A 16,702-nucleotide genomic window follows, 5' to 3' on the forward strand; every position below is an offset into this window, starting at 1 on the left:
GATGACCACTAAACCCTGCCTACAATTGATCTTCTGCCACTTTACGTCTTCCTGTGGCAGCTTTAAGAGCAGGAAGTGTGGGGACGCCTTTGCTGAAGCCCTCTCCAGGAGCTTGCCAACAATGGAGAACCTGAAGAAGCTGGGGTGAGCCAAGGATTGAAACCAACACAAATCCTCAGCTGGGGATGCCTGGAACTCTCCTCCCTCCCCTCAACCCTACACAGGGCAGATTCCTGGTCTACCCATCCCCATTCCCCTTTCCTCCTCACCATCTTTACTTACACTGTAGGTTAGCAGGAAGCAAGATCACTGCCCGAGGGATCAGCCACCTGGTGCAGACTTTGCCCCTCTGTCCACAGCTGGAAGAGGTCAGGTGAGTGATCACCAGGAGGGATCACTGACTGAGGGGAGGATTCACTGCCCAGGTCACAGACCTCAGGACTGGGTCCTGTATATTCCATCAAGTTCTGGCCAGTACTTTTTCAGTGAGACCCAGAGAGGGGAAGCATCAGTCTGAGAACTGAGAACAAGACTCCTAGAGACCTCAGAGAAGTGCTAACATTTTGGGCCATCTTGAAGGAGCTTGAGTTTTGAGGGTCCTCCTCCTCCTTCTGTGACCCTGAGAGAAGGGATGGCAGTGTGTAGGCAGGTACCAGGTGGGTACACATAAATGCATGAAACACACACATACCTTCACATTCATGCACACATACTCGCATGTGCCTACTCACTTAAGTATATGCCCCCACATACATGCCCTTGCATGCACACTTAGATCTACATCCACGTCTAAACACATATGCACAAATATACTCCTGCCCTGGGTCTGTGATCAGTGGCCTGAGAAGGTTGTGGCCAGGGATCCTCCTCAGCAGCTTCCTGGCAGGACTACTGCTACTTTGTATGGCACCTTTATGAGATTTAGAAAAGACACCCTTCCATCCAGGCAGATGCATCCAAGCAGATTCAGCCTAGCACAGTGTGCACTGCTTCTTGAGTGGTGCAGTAGCTGGACCAGAGCTCTGCTCTGTCCCCTCTGCTGTTCATGATCACTCTGGGTGATGGGAGAGAAGATAAAGGTCATTCTCAATAATCAAAGAAAAATAAATGTCAGTCAGTTTTGACATTTCTAAACCTTTGTCCTGAGCAAGTGATCCCATGCAAGCACTCTCACACTCTTCAGCTCTTCTCTCCCTCCAGCTAGGAACCCAGGCAGGGCTGGTGTGGACCCCATTTGACAGGTGGGGAATGTGAAGTCAGAAAAGAAAGTGCTTGGCCTAGGGCTCTGGGTGAATCAGGGCCAGAGAGGAGGCTGGAAGAAGCTTCTCCTGCGTCCCAGTCTGCTCATCACCTGGGAGCCAAAAGGCCCTGAGGAACTCAGGCCACTTGTACATCCCAGACTGAGTCCAGAGAGCAGGGCACTGGGGCCCTTCATCCCACCTCATGAGGCCTTCACAGTTTATCATGTGGATCCCTTGAGTCACCAGGCAGAAACTCCCCCAAAGGGACCAAACAGGGACAGAAGTGAGACCAGCAGAGGGCCTTTCCTCCTAGCTGGGCCTGCTGGATACCATGATGTTGTTGTGAGTCCCTGTCTTGTGTCTCCTGCATGAGGGTGGCCATGCCTGTCACCTGCCAACTGGGGCTCCCAAGTCTCCCAACCCCACTGCTGAGGGACTGGGCCTTGATTTTCCTGTAGCTTTCAAGACAACCAGCTCAAGGACAGGGAGGTGCTGAGCATCATAGAGATACTTCCTTACCTGCCTCGGCTCCGGAAGCTTGAGTAAGCAGTCTTCCCATTGTCTCTGCCTGAGTCACTCTCCTCCCTTGAAAAGCAATGAAAGTCTGGGGTGGATGGGATGGGGGATTTACTCCTGACACCTTTGCCACAAATCATGCAGCCTGAGCCGCAACAATATCTCCGTGTCAGCCCTGCTCTCCTTGACAAAGGTGGCAGTCACATGCCCTACCATCAGGATGCTACAGGTCAGGTAAGCAAAAGGGGTGGGATCCTGGCCTTCAGAGTCTTGGGAAAGGGAATGAGAATATGGAGGATGAGAAAAAGAGGAAGCCACTAGTCTGTAAGGCCTACTTGTGCTTTCCTGAGTCTGTTTTATTCACATCTGTATCTCCAGAGCCTCCCTCTGGCCTGGCACCTCATACTCAATAAATAGTGAATGAATGGAAAAATAGATGGATAGTCGGATGAGTGGATAAGGGAATGAATGAACCTATCTAGGAAGAATAGGCAGAGCAGAAGGAATCCTGAGTCACGTGTCGCTCTCCGTGGTGCTGAACTAGCGTTGCCTGTTTAGATCATAGGGTAGGTTAAGTTCCATGCCTCTAATCCTAAAACACTGTGTCTCCTATAAAAACTCTTGGCATTCCTAATTTTCTTATCTTTCTTGTAAAATATGTCTTCCTGATTTTTTTAAACACTCAGGATTCATCAAGCAACAACATAGTCACAATTTTCATGCCTCATTTCAAGCGTTTTTGTCAGTTCTCTTGTTTCTCTGTCAATTGCAGAATCAACTTTTCTGGATATTTGGGGCAGCAAGGGGTACGCGGGGAGGGGGTGATGTATGGGTTTCATGGCTCGGTGTCTGACCCTACAGGGAGGCGGACCTCATCTTCTTTCTTGTCCCACCTGCAGAGGCGGCTGCGGAGCTACAAAGGTAAGAACTGAGGGAGCGGGTAGGTCTGGGCTCATCCTGAGAAGCAATCTGAGTTCAGCAGTTGTGGGGAAAAGTGGCCAAAAGAACTAAGAAGAGCTGGAATGTGGGAACTCTTCTTGCTACTGCTGCCCTGAGAAATGACTTACTTCTCGGAGTTGGCCAAGGACTTAGCTTCCCCTAGTGTCTCTGGACCACATCCAATTCCTGTGGTTAGGGAGCATCCCCAGAGATCTCAGGGTGAATCAGACCCTTAGGGAGGGCATGAAGATATGGTGAGATTGGCATTATCATGTAGAGAAAACTCTTCCAAATTAAAAAAGGGAGGAGGCAATTATGGTACCAACATCTTAGAGCTGTTCTGAGAATTAAATGAATTAATATATTGAGAGTGCTTAGAACACTGCTGGCATCCGGTTGGCACTCAAATGCTGGATATTCCAGCTGTGCACGGATTCCAGCTTGGCCAGTCCTGGCTGGGCAGAAAAAAAGGGAAGTTGCCTTCCCATTAAAGAACTTCCTAACTGTGTTCCCCTCACACCCCTCCCTGGCTGAGACTCAGAGTCAAATGAAGTTGTATGTCCTTGTGCAAGTCCTTTCCCTGCTCTGAGCCTCAATTTCCTCACCCATACAAGGATTTGGAGGACCAGAGTCTTTACTCTCTGTTTGTCTAGAGCTGTGATGCCCAATACATTTCTACTAGCCACATGCAGCTATTTAATTTTATATTAATTAAAATTAAGTCAAATGAACATTTCAGTCATTTTAGCCATATTCCAAGTGCTCAGTGGCCCTGGGTGGCTAATGGCTCCCATCGTGGATGAAACAGATAGAAAACATTTCCATAATCATAGGAAGTTCTTTTGGACAGCACCGATACAGAAGTCTGTGAAAACCCACCAAGTCCCAGCATCCCTGCAGCCCCCAGTCCTCCCCTGGCTCAGCTGGGGAGAGCCTGGGGGTGCTGTGGCTTCCCCATAGCCTGCACCCACATACAGCCCATGCTCCTGGCCTTCTGAACTCTACAAATGGAGTCTAGTACATCTTAGATAATAGCAGGTTCTTTTTCCTAAGATTCAATTTTGTGCCTATGGCGGGCACTTGACCATGTATCATCTCATTCTGTCCTTCAATCACTCTATGTGTTAGATATCATCCCACTTTCGAAAAGAGAAAATGGAAGCTCCAGTGGGTGAAGTGACTTGCCCAAGGCCACGCAGCTATATACGGCAGAACCAGAACTTGAATAAAGGCCCCAAGTGACCTCAAACCTTTTGTTCCTGCTGCTTTGCTGAACAGCACCTTCAGTACCTTCAAACAACAGTCTTTGTTACTCACTTACTGTGGGTCGTGCTACAGGGTCTTCAGCCCCTAGAAATCAAGGGAAGAGGTTTGGTCCATCAGGCCCTGGACTCCTGAGCCTAGGCCAGTGTGTGATTTGTTCTTGCCAGAGACCCAGACCTGCAGGAAAATGCCAACCAGAGGAAAGAGGCTCAGAGGAGAAGCCTGGCACTCAGGTACTTCAGTGGGATCCATTGCCTTGAGGGGAGGGATAGGATATCGGGGTAGGGTCCCCTTTCCAAAGGTGGCATAGCAGGGGCAGGGAAAGGACATGAATAACCCATCCTGGCCCTGAATAAGGAGCATTTGTCATAACAACAAAAATAACAGCTATAATTTAACAGACCCTTGCTATGTACTGGCCACTATGGTATTTTATATCCATTACTTCATTGTAATCTTTTGAAAACCCTGCGAAGAACACATTATTAGTCCTATTTATTAAAGGAGGAAACTGAGTTTCAGATAGGTTAGATGCCTTGTCCAGGGTCACCCAGCTGATAAGAAACAGGGTCAAGGTTAGACCCAGGTCTGCTGGCTTCCTGTCTCCCCAGCTCCTGACAGCCGCAGTCAGAGCTAGAGGAAGCACAGTGTAGCTTCTTGCCTTGGGTCTCTCTGCTCCCACCCCTCCTGCAGGCTCCAGAAGTATCAGCTCAGGGTCCATGACGTGGAGATGCTCATAGCCCAGCTCCGGGAAGGTCCATACCTGGATGAAGTGGAGTGAGTATCATGGGACAGGAGTATCCCAGTGTCACTGGGACAGGAGGCAGAAGGGAGGGCAGCATAGGAACAGGCCCAGCTTTATATGGTGGATGGTGTGGGGAAGGGCATGCTGCTTCATTAAGAATTTGAGGGAAGCAGATCATCATAACAGCTGCCACCATTAGCACCTGTCCTGTACCATGTGCTTTTACATATATCCTCATTTAATTTTCACATCTATGCAATGTAAGTACTGTTACTATGCACATTTTTTAATGCACAATTTATAGGGGAGGAAATTAAGCCATAGAAAGGTAAACCTGCTCAAGGTCACACAGCTAGGAAGAGTCCAGGCCAGAGTCCAGGCCAGGGTTCAGGCCCAGAAAGTCTGGCTCCTAGCCTGATCCTCATTGTGATCTGCAAAGCAGAAACCTCACCACACCTAGGACTGTCTTCCAAACCACAGCCCTCAGGGACCCCTCACCCAGCCTTCCTCCCAGACTAGCACGAGGTGACCTCTTTTTAAGCTGGAGAAATTCCCATGATGTCCAGCTCCTGGGCAGAGCCTTTGAGAGCGGGGCTTGGGGATTGGTGGAAGTCCTGTTACATCGTTAGAAACGGACCCCTGCCAGGACTATTCCAGTAAATCAAATGGGCATGAAAGTGGGGTGATGGAATATGATCATGTATTTTGAGGTGAGTCACCCCACCCTAGGGCAAGATGGACAGAGTGAGGGCTGTCTTGGTGCCCAAGGCTTGAGCCTTGACCTTGTCCCGTTGGGAGAACCAAGGCTGGGTTAGAAGGTGGTTTTTTTACCAAACTCACATACTTTCACCCACCTTGTCACCACAAAGCCTGTCCCTCCTCACAGTGTTCTCACCCGCAGTAAGGCCCCATCACCCACCTCATTACACAGACCAGACACCTCTCAGCCCCCTTGCCCTCCCCAATAGCCAGTCCATCCTGAGTCGACCTACCCCATTCTCAAAGCCATTCTCTTTGCTCCATCCTCTTTTCATCCACCTCCTTAGTCCAAACCTCTCGCATCTTTCACTTGGATGACCCTGTCAGCCTCCTCACTGGGTTCCCTGCTTCCACCCTGGCCACTTCCACCCGGCAGAGTGCAAACTGCATGTTACTGCTGCCTGCCCCCTTCGCTCCTTCCCACTGCTCAGGATAAAGCCCAAATCCTAAAGTCCTGTGTGATCCAGAACCCTGCTCTCAAACCCACAAGCCCCTTCTGACCCCACCCTCACAATCACTTTTCAATCTAGACATGCTGGCTTCTTTTCAGGTCCTCAAATGTGCTATGCCCCAGGGCCTTTGTGCTGTTCCTACTACAAGGAACACCCTTCCCCCATCTCTCTCCCATCTTGTACCTATTGAACTCCTAGTTTTTTTAGCAAGTAACTCAAATATCATAGAAGCCTTCCCTGGTCTCCAGACTAGATCAGATGCCCCTGTAAGCATGGAGCTCATCACAAGAAGCAATTATGTAGGTTGTAGCATAAGTAAACTGACTGTACTTCAATAAAAATATGTTTAAAAAAAAAGAAAAAGAAACAGTTGAGGATGGGGCCTTGAAGTCAGGCTGGCTGAGTTTAAATTCCAGGTCCAACTTTGAGCAAGTGTTTTAACCACTCTGTACCTTGGCTTACTTATCAGTAAAATGAGGATAATAATAGTGCCTACTTCATAGAATTGTTATGAGGATTCAATATCCAATAATTGTAAAAGCACCCAGGACAGTGCCAGGCATGTAGTACCTAATCTCTCAACGTTTGTTATAATTAAGCTTCATTTCTTGGCGTGATGCTTTGACTAAAGTCAATGAGGGACTGTGTGAATGCTGGGGGTTGAGAAGGAACCCCACCCTAGCAACACAGGACATCACACCCCTCTATCTCAGTCTCTCAGGGAACCAGCTGGAAGATGAAGGCTGTCAACTGATGGCGGAGGCTGCATCCCAGCTGCACATCACCAGGAAGCTGGAGTGAGTTGCCCACCCAACTGCTGGGTACCAGGGAGGGCCCAGGAGAACCATAGTTCTGGCTCATAGTCACCAGAAGTAGTGCTGTTCCACTGACCACCCTTAATTTTCTCCCAACTCCAGCTGGAGTGGTTATAACCATTACCTTTGGCATGAGCCACTTAGTTCCAGTTATTAAAACCCCTTGCACACCTAGAACGTGTTCTCCAGACATCAGTAACTTGTGTTCCAGTTTGTCCTGATAACAACCCCAGGGTGGGGCGGGGCGCAGTGTTGCATTAGGGTATTGGGTGGATGGGTGCTGGGGTGTTTGGTTGGGATGTTGGAGTGGGAAGTGGCATGTTAGGGTAGGGACATGGTTTTGGGGCGAAGGAGTGGGTTGTTGGGGTGGTGGGATGGAAAGAAAGTGTGGCTGTTAGGTGTGCTGTGGTCTTACATGGTGTGCTGGAGTTTGGGTGGGATGTGTTGGGGTCTTAGCATCAAATGTGAGTTGGGGTGAGGGAGTGTGGAGATTGTGTAAATAGTGGTTTAGAGCCTTGGCTTTGGATTTAAATCCTGGCTCTGTCAACTGAGTAGTTTTGTGACCCTGGGAAAGTAACTCAATGTCTTTTGGTCTCAGCTTACCCATTGGTAAAATGGGATTAAAAATGGTGGTTATTTTATCATCAGTCCGGAAAGCTGAGGATCAGAGAGGCAAAAATAGTGAGTCAGTTCTCACTGCTCCAGCTGGAGAGCTTTAGTCACCGTGTGGGACAGGGAGTCATATGCCTCTTGGCTCATACACGTGGGTCAGAATCCTTTGAAATCCCCTGATTAAGGATCCAGGACATTCCAGGAGTGACAGCCAGCCAGCTGCTGAGGCCAGGAGGAGAGGGCTGGAGCTGTCTGGGGCTGAGGACTTCAGCCACCTGCTGATGGTGACCTCTCACCTCCTCTCCATAGCCTCAGCGACAACGGGCTTTCTGCAGCAGGGGTGCACCGTGTGCTCAGTGCAGTGAGCACGTGCCGGACCCTGGCAGAGCTACACATCAGGTAGGAACTCCCAGTGGACCACCATCACCCACTCCCACTTCCAGCTGGAGCTCCTGGCTCTCCTATCATTCTCTCCGAACCCTTGGAATTCTTTCTGGCCCCAGGTCTTTGGGACCTGTAGCGGATGCCTTTAGTGCCCTCCCAGGCCCCTTTGGCACCAGGTGCACCTGTTCCAGATGCTGCAGGTATTGGCTGCTCACAGCTTATACCTCCTCTGAAGAAATGCCCTGGACTGATAAGTGATGCCTGGGAGGTTACACCTCTCCTGATTGCCCCCCATCCAGGTGGGGCCACTAACATAGGCAGAGGTATAACTCTCTGACCCTCTTGCCTCAGGTGGGACAAACTTGTGGTGCTAGTCATGCTCCAGGGAGCCCTGTGGGATCAGGCTGAGGACCTGGTCTGTTCTGCTTCCCTCAGTCCCTTACTGGTTACTCCAGAGAGCAGGCCCTCGGTACATCATGTACACAAGTGACCAAGTGACTCTTTCTAAGGGAACCCGACCTAAGAAAGGGTCCAACCTTATTTCCGTAAGTCTGGGGAGCTGAGGAAAGGTGTTAATTAATGTTGACCCAGTCCCCACCCATAGGGGCTCTCAACTGAATAGGGTTTTAAACACCCCTCAAAGGGGGAAAGGGAGACCTTTATAATGATTCACTAAATGTCCCTAGGGCATTCCAAATGACACTCCATTCACTTCTAGGAATTTATGTAAAGGAGTTATCTTTAGTGATTGTGCAGACACGTTCAGCTGTGGTATTGGTTATGATAGGAAAAATGAAAATAACGTAAATGTTTAACAATAGGATATTAGACATATTAAACTAATTTAACTACCAGAGAGAAGAACTTGATGGAACTATGATACAGCTTCAGCTTTAGTGTGGAGGGATGACTGTGGCATATTAAGTAAACATAAAAATTTTAATTCATCATTTTTATAATAAAACTTTTCAATCATACTCAAAGGTAGGGAGAATGGTACAATGAACTCCCCAATTCCCACCAATAATTAACAACCATTCTGTAACCCTTGTTTCATCTGTCCTTTGCAATATCAATTTTTAAAAGGGAAACTGTAATTGTAATCCCATTTTTTAAGAAAGAAAAAGAAAGAATATTAACTGCATTAAGAAAACAAAAGACTTGAAAGACCCACTCCGAATGTTATCAGTGGTAATGGATATGTGGAAGAGATTGTGGGTGATTTTTCTTTATTTTCTTCTTACTTTACTATATTTTCTAAGTTCTCCACAAGGAAGAAGTATGACTTTTGTAATGGGGACTATATAACTTTTGATTTGAAAGGCAATGTTAGGATGCTCCAGCTGCCAGTTACAGCCTCATGTGGACTCTCATTGCCTTCCTGCCCTGGCAGTGACCTCACCAGCCTGGGATGAGCACCCTCAGCTGAGGGTACCCCTGGTACACGACAAACAGGAAGGAGAGAAGAGGGTTTCAGCCTGAGGCAAACCAGGGAGAAGGCAGAACTGATATTTTCTTTCAAAGACTTTCCAGGAAATGAGGGCTGATATGTGTGTGAAATTTCTGCTGTAGAAAGACTTCAGGCCCCCAGGAAGCTCAGAGGAAGTTGGGGCAAAGTCAGAGGAAGTGCTATAGCTAGAGGCAGGGGGATGGCACCTTGGAGGTCCCTGGAGGCCAAGCTAAAAAATGACACAGAGCAGCAAGGACCCCTATAAGCCTCCTCCCTCCTCCTTCTCTCTGCAGCCTGCTGCACAAAACTGTGGTCCTCACATTTGCCCCAGAGCCGGAGAAGCAGGAGGCGATCCGGGAGAGGTAGGACCCCATTGCCATCCCAGCCCATCCCTTGGCCAGAACCATCCCCTCTTTGACCTCCACAGCTGGACAGTCCAACACAACTGCTGGGGGACCTTGACAAGTTCACGAAGGCACGGGAAGCCAGCAGCCTTGGCTGGGGATGCAGCCCTAAAAGGAAGTGTCAAAGGACAGATCGCCTCCCTGTTTCCCAAGCATTCCCTGAAGAGAACCCTGGGATGCCCGGTGCAGGCAGCACACAGGGTCAAGGGTGGGGTAGCAGAGAGCTATGTGAGGGAGACTGGGGCCCTTCAGCCTAAACCCAGAGGATCACCTGGCTTGTAGCTCTAATTTTGGCCAGAACTTCTGGCTCCCTTTTGCACAGGACCCCTTTAGAGAGTACCTCCAGGATTCCTTCCTGGATTGCCTCAGCGTAGCGCATGGGCAGAGACTCTGCTCTTTCCTCCTCAGTGTTTACCTATAATCTCTTCTGTAGGGTCTGAGCTTTTAAAGGCTTGCTTGGAACTGAGGCTGACATCTGTGAGGGCACTGGTGATGATGATATTAATGATACTAACAGCCAAGTTTAATTGAGAATTTACTGGGCAATGAGCAGCCAACTAAGGCAATTCACGTATGTTCTCCCAGTAAGAGGCTAAGTGATTTGTCCCAGGTCATACAGCCAGGAATTAGTTCTCTTCCCAGGGCCCAGTTGGAGCCAAGGTCTGACTGTCCCCAGGCCTCATATAGAGATTAAATGGTGGGAAGGATGGCTGAAGATGGAGTTTGAGCCAGTAGAGAGGTGTTTGCTCAGCCTGGCCTTGGTGTGTGTCCCTCCAGGGCTGCATTTCCTGACAGTATTATGCTCCAGATGCCCCCCGAGCCACCCCTGCGCTCCCCAAGGATCAGGTACAATGATGGCCTGCGGGCCCCAGCTGTGGTTCCAGCCTCCTCCCTTCCTGGGCACACAGCCTGTCCCCGGGCCCCCAGCCCCAGATACTCCCCAGAGGATATAAGCTGCTATTTCCAGGAGTCATGGCCTGGTTTTCCCACCTCCCATCTTCCCTGCCCAGCCCTCCCTTAGGGGGCTCACAATGCAGCTCCCTAGTCACCTTCCATGCCCAGAGTCCCCACTCCCCTTAGCTGGGATTGTAGCTGAGGGATTGTGGGAACTCTGGATGGAGAGAATGGGGAAGAACTCGCCCCCTTCCTTCCTGATCCTGAAGCTTAGGCCTGGGGGCTCAACTCAGCCCCTGCAGGACTCCCATCACAACTCTTCCAGCCTTCTCTCTGATTCTGTGTCCATCTGAATCCCCCTCCCTGTCTGTCTGTCCTCTTTGGGCACTGTCTCTCAGTCTCTCTCAGTCTCTGTCTCTGTGTCTGTCACCTTCTCTCTCTCTCTCATCTTTGTGTTTCTCCATCTTGGTCTCTCTCTCTCTGCATCTCTGACCCTCTCTGGCTCTTCTCTTCCTGTGTGACATTTTATGCCTGCAGTGTGTGTTGGTCCCTCTTTTTCTGTCTGGATGCGAGATGCATCCCAGTGCCCCTTCCCCAAGTCTCTTCGCCTGTGTGTCTAGGGGTGGTGGCCACTCCCCCACCCCCATCAGCGGGGCAGGCACTGCAGGGCTGTGGTTCTGCCTTCTGCAGGCTGACACACTGTGGTTTGCAAACCCAGCACCTAGAGCAGCTCTGCAAGGCCCTGAGAGGAAGCTGCCTCCTCGGTCACATCGAGTGAGTGGGTTGTGGTTGGAAGATGGGTGGGTGGGGCCAATCAGTTGGTAGATGTTAGTGTATTACATTTTGTTTTGTTTTTTTAAGATTTAAATCATCAGTTCTTTCCCTGCTGCAATCAGGAGCCCCTTAGAGAACCCAGGGAAAGTTGTGACTCTTCCCCCTAAAATACACATCCCCCACATTTGACACCCTCTGAAACCCAACCCTGACCCCTCAGGGGTCACAAACCTTAGGGTAAGAACCCTAGAGGAGACCTCAGCTGACCCAGTGCCATGTGCTGAGATCAGCCTGGCAGCCCAAGGCCAAAGTGTCCGTTTCAGGAGGAAATGGGTGGCTGAGTGACAGAGGCAAACTCCTGCCCATCTCCACCCCGACCCTCTGCTAATCTGTTCCCCCCATCCCTCCCAGTTTATCAGGCAATGCTCTGGGGGACGAAGGTGTGGCCCTGCTGGCTCAGCTGCTCCCAGGGCTGGGCGCTCTGCAGTCCTTGAAGTGAGTAGCCATCTGGGCAAAGCCTCTGAGCTTTGTCCTCATCAGAATGAGGGGATGCATGTGAAAAGAGGGTGGTGGAGAAGGGGTGAGGGGAGTGTTCTATGTCCTATCTCACTCCCTCCTGGGGTTATCATAAAGATTAAGTCAGAAAAATGCATGTCTGCCACCCAGTCCAGTCCCTGACACATGGCAAGTGCTCAGGACAGGGTCAGTACTACTGTGATTTTCATTAAAATACAGACTGGGCTGTGACTCACTGACCCAGCTTCTGATTTAAGCTTTCGCTTCTCAAACCTGTCTCCCTGTCTCTGCACAGGCTCTCTGGGAGGCCCAGGCCACCTGGGGCAGCGCAGGCACGGGTGGAAGGGATGACCTGTTTAACATAATGGCTGGCAGCCGTTCTGACCCTGGGGTGTAGGGAGGGGCTGTTTGATGGTGCACTGGCCAGGTAGGCAGGGAGGGTTTGGACCAGAGAAGACCCTTAAGCAGGGTGCCCAGGGACAGCTAAAGAGCCCTGAGCACCAGTGGGGAGTGGGGAGATATTCAGTATAGGGAGGGAAGGCCTGGAAGGCCAGGAACCCCCCAACTTTACCTGTAGCCATCCAGAGTTCCTGGGCCCTTGAAGTCCCCTGTGTTCCTGGCTCACGTTCCCCCTTCTTTTCCCTAACTCTTCTGGGCCCAAGTGAGAGGCTCCCTGGTCACGGGAACCTGGTCACAAGTCCTAGGTTCCCAGTGTGACCTTAGGCAAATTGCAACACCTCTCTGAGCTCCTGGTCCCCAACCAGTTAACACACAAACTCTAGAGGGTGTGGCTGTGGTTTTGGCTAAGGGGAACCACTGAGTTCTAATCTCAGCTCTGTCACCAAGATGTCTCATAATCTTGGGCAAGAACTTGCTGCTCTCTGGGCATCAGTTTGCCCATCTGTACAATGGGGAGTTGGTAGAGGCACTCTCTGACCATCCGGGATTCAGCATGTTCCATTGGCTGGAGCAGAGAGGGACAGCCCTCTCCCACCCTGTGCTCTGACCACAAAGAGGATGTTTGTGAGTCCTGAGTGACCTCCGTCAGTGTCATCCCTCTGGTTCTCCAGCCTCAGTGAGAATGGTTTGTCCCTGGATGCTGTATTCAGTTTGACCCTGTGCTTCTCTACTCTGCAGTGGGTTCTGCACATGGACTTCAGGTGAGAATGCCCCTGGGTCCCTGCCCTGCCCTGCATCTGTCCCCTTCACGATGTAGCATCCTCAGGGCCCTGTTGTGACACCGAGTCCAACAAACATGTGATGTGTGTCTGTGGAATGAATGAATAGATGAATGAGTGAAATATAGCTCCAGGGATACTCATAGTTCTCCAAATTCATCACAGGACAAGATTCATCGACTCTCCGGTACTTACTCTCTGGATTGTCCTGGTAGACTTTTAAGAAAACTAGGAGCTCCATGATGGCCATTGAGTGTTCAGGGACCCACCTGAATTGTGGGGTCTTTGGAGCTGATGAAAATGTAGACCGGAAGGCTCCCAAGCCACCCTGGGGCCATGTAATGCAAATCATCCATTGTTTCAGGTGAAGTCAGCCCATTCCTCCCCTCCCACTTCCAAGAGTGGGTAATATGGCAACAGACAGCCCAGGTTCAAATTCAGGCTCACCATTTACCTGCTGTGTGGCTCTGAGCAGGTCACTGAGCCTCTCCATACCTCAGTTTCCTCATCCATAAAATGGGGATAAGAACACTTCCTTACCTCACGATTTTGTTGTGAGAATCAAAGGAGACCATATCAGTGGTATATTTTGTATGTGCCTTAAGAAATGTTTGGTTGCTTAATATATTTATTGTCCTATCTGCTGAGAAGATGGGCCATCATCCAAGCCTTCCCTGACCCAGCCTGTCTGGTCTCTTGCTGCTGCCTGGGACTTTGGCCCTTTCTCAGACTGCTGCCTCCTCTCTGCCTGCAGCTTTGAGAGCCAACGTGTCATCCTGAGAGGTGACAGAAGAGGCAGGTAAGGAGGGAAATCCCCTCAGATGGAGGGGGGCTCCCCCTTTCCCTCTCTGGTCCCCATTTCCTGTAGGTACCTCAACCCCCAGACCCACGCTGACCACTGTTAGCCCTAGAGTAACCCACCTAGGTCTGGCATGCTGGAATTCCTCTCTTCTATAACCCCCTCCTTCATACAAATTTGCAATAATCAGCTGCCTTAAATCTTAGAAGAAGGCAGTGCACACGGGAGGGAGCATGGGCGGGGCCCATGGGTGGTGCTACAGCAGAACAGGTGCTAGCAGATGGAGGGTGGAGGGGAGCAGCTGTGTTTTCGTCTCTGGGGACTTTTGCAGACCTTGGCAGACCCATGATTCCGTATGAGTCACTGCCCTTTCATACTCCAAGTATCACATTTGAGAAGCCAAGAACCGTTGGTGCTCTGAAAAAGTTTCCACATCTTTGTGGTAAAGTGAACAGTAGTTAGTTCTCCGCAGATGCTCCCGGCTGCCCCCTAGCGGAGCCCGGCATCCTGGTCTCACCGGGGAGGTTGGCAAACCCAAGGGCTCTAATGTGAGGCCAGCTGGGCAGAGTGTATTTCCAGCTAACGTCTCAAGGAAAAACATTGCCATAGCAGGTGGGATGCCTGAAGCCAGGGGTGGCCCAAGGCAGGGTGGTCTTGCTTCCCGAGCTAGGGTCTCCATTTCTGGGGACTCTCTGGGATCTTGAAATCGAAAGAATTGAGGCACAGGGAGATGGGGTCATGTGAATGCCCAGCCGTGGTTAGAGAGAGGAGGGCTCTGGCCTAGCTCCCCCTGACCTGGTCAGGTGCCGCCCACCTGGACAGGTGTAAGCTGCTGGCATCCTCACTCTGGCTTCCCTTCCCTGGGCCTCAGTTGCTCTGTCTGTACAGGGAGGGGCTTGGTTGGCCGGAGCACCACTTCGGTCCCGACAATGAGTCTAGTATTCCATTGTGGATGCTTTGAACTTTCTTCTCAAAATGATTCCCCTACTCCTAGGGATCTTTTGGCTGGTGGATCTTTGCCAGAGTTCCAGGCTGGAGCCCAGTTCTTGGGATTTGGTCAGCGCCACATCTCCAGGAGCTTCTGGTATGGTCTTACCCGCTTCTTGTTTAGGAGTAACCACAGTGGGGTGAGGGGTGACGGAGTGAGGAGAGCCTGAGGGTTAGGGCTGGGGACAGGGAGAGCGGAAAGAGTTTGAGAGACGGAGGAAAGAAAGAGGGGCGAGTATGAGGGCAGGAGGTGGGGCTGTTGGCTCTAGCATTCTCCGTAGAGAAATGATCCCGCATTATTCCCTCTGAAGACTCCCCAGCTCTGCCATGAGGAGCTGTGAGACCCTGGCTGGGCTCCTCCCCTCTCCAGGGCTTTATTTCCTCACCTGAGAAGAGAGACACCTTAGCTGGAGCCTGAACAGGGTTATTGGTGGCGGGGCAGGCAGTGTCCCAGGCAGGTGGGACAACTCATGCAAAGGACCGAAGGAGTGAAAATTTGGCCCTTGGGAAGTTTTTCCCTGTGACCAGAGCTTATACAGGGAGAATGGAGGTGAATGAAGCTGAAGAAAAGGCGTTTCACTTTTAGCCTAAGGATAGTGGGGAGCCACAGAGGGTTTTGCGCACAGGAGAGGCTGGTCAGATTAAAGATACAGTTAAAGGTAAGACACTGGAGGACTTCAGGGAGGCAAGAGAGGGAACCCGGGGGTGTTAAAGTGGCCCAGGTGAGTGACAGTGGTGGCCTGGATGCGGGCAGGGGTAGTGGGAAAGACTTGGGACTGGATCAGGGCAGTTGGGCACCCAGGGGGCCTTTCCTGACGCTGTCAAAGTTGGGGGACTCGGGGCTGTACGGGGTGGAGAGCATGTCCCCTGGGGAAGGGGCCTGCAGGTTGGGGAGGAGGGTCATTGGGCCGTGAGCCCTCTCTGACCCACTTGCCCTGCCTATCGCCCCTTTTCAGCCTTAAGGAATGTCAGCTGGAGCCCCTGAGCCTCTCCTGCCTCTGTGAGACTCTAGAGAAGTGCCCAGAGCCTCTGAAAGTCGAGTAAGTAAGGAGGACACAGTCCCAAAGGCACAATGTGGGCACCTGCTCAGTGACCTGGGCTGGGGGTTAGAGGCCACATGAGTCCTCCCTGGTCGCTTCCTACCTGGTCCCGAAGCCCTCCCCATGGGAGTTGCCTGACCCATTGTGGAAGACTGGTTGCCTTCCAATGGCCTCAGCTTCAGGCATCTCACCCCTCCCCCTGAGGACCCAGGCCTGTGCCAGGCCCGGACTTGTCTTCCCCATCCTCTCAACTCAGGGCACCTGGGAGCCCCAGTCTGCCTCTTTCAGCCCTGGAGCCGCCCTGGCACTACCTGGGCCTGCCTCTGTGGCTGGAGCCTATCGCTCTGAAGGCCCCTCTCAGGGCATCCCCCAAACCCCGGGTTACCAGCTCACCCCAAAACAGCTGGGCCTCTGACAGAGACTGGGCTTAGAATCTGGCATCCTGGCTCAGCCACCTACAAGCTGGGTGACTTTGGGCAAATGGCTTTCACTCTTTGGGCCTTGGCTTTATCATCTGCAAAGTGGACGGTCAGCCTTTCCTTCCATCATCATTGTTGTAATTTTATTGTAATAATTATCTTAAAACAGAGAAATCCAAGACAAACCTGCCTCACCTAAATAACCTCTTCCCTCATCAGCTTAGTGTTGTCATTTGTCCCGGTGGCCTTCTTTTGCATATTCAGTTTTTCCCTCTTCGAAGTCACAGGCCAGCTGCATTCTGCAGTTTCACTTTACTTCACACCATTATGTGTTTTTCCGTTTTGCTACAGTCTTTTTGCTTGCTTTCTGGTTCCCATGTCAAATGCCCTTCTGGCCCTTGCAACAAGCTCATTATCCATGTTGACTGTCTGGTGTGTGTCCTTCCATGCCTCTCTCCACGTTCAAACACATATGGACACAGAGGAAGGGTTTTTTTAAGTAATTTAAAAAACTG

The 16,702-nt window shown here is 50.9% G+C and overlaps 1 protein-coding gene across 6 annotated transcripts in view; it reads left to right on the plus strand.

Annotated features, from left to right (window-relative positions):
- The window catches only part of NLRC5 (NLR family CARD domain containing 5), a 79,346-nt gene that overhangs the window by 35,792 nt on the left and 26,852 nt on the right, over nt 1–16,702 (plus strand). For all 6 annotated transcript variants that reach the window (XR_012075655.1, XR_012075654.1, XM_015248089.3 and 3 more), the window contains exons 7-23: nt 61–144; nt 290–373; nt 1,700–1,783; nt 1,902–1,991; nt 2,619–2,678; nt 4,127–4,192; nt 4,653–4,736; nt 6,629–6,712; nt 7,652–7,741; nt 9,470–9,538; nt 10,358–10,426; nt 11,165–11,248; nt 11,660–11,743; nt 12,835–12,924; nt 13,697–13,741; nt 14,736–14,825; nt 15,685–15,768. Coding sequence is in view for 4 of the 6 variants with exons in the window: in XM_015248089.3 (XP_015103575.2) it covers nt 61–144; nt 290–373; nt 1,700–1,783; nt 1,902–1,991; nt 2,619–2,678; nt 4,127–4,192; nt 4,653–4,736; nt 6,629–6,712; nt 7,652–7,741; nt 9,470–9,538; nt 10,358–10,426; nt 11,165–11,248; nt 11,660–11,743; nt 12,835–12,924; nt 13,697–13,741; nt 14,736–14,825; nt 15,685–15,768 (1,341 nt within the window). In the remaining 2 variants the exon portion in view is untranslated. The remainder of the gene's footprint in view (nt 1–60; nt 145–289; nt 374–1,699; nt 1,784–1,901; nt 1,992–2,618; nt 2,679–4,126; nt 4,193–4,652; nt 4,737–6,628; nt 6,713–7,651; nt 7,742–9,469; nt 9,539–10,357; nt 10,427–11,164; nt 11,249–11,659; nt 11,744–12,834; nt 12,925–13,696; nt 13,742–14,735; nt 14,826–15,684; nt 15,769–16,702) is intronic.

This window comes from Vicugna pacos, chromosome 9 (genome assembly GCF_048564905.1).
Source record: "Vicugna pacos chromosome 9, VicPac4, whole genome shotgun sequence".
In the NCBI taxonomy this organism is placed as follows: Eukaryota; Metazoa; Chordata; class Mammalia; order Artiodactyla; family Camelidae; genus Vicugna; species Vicugna pacos.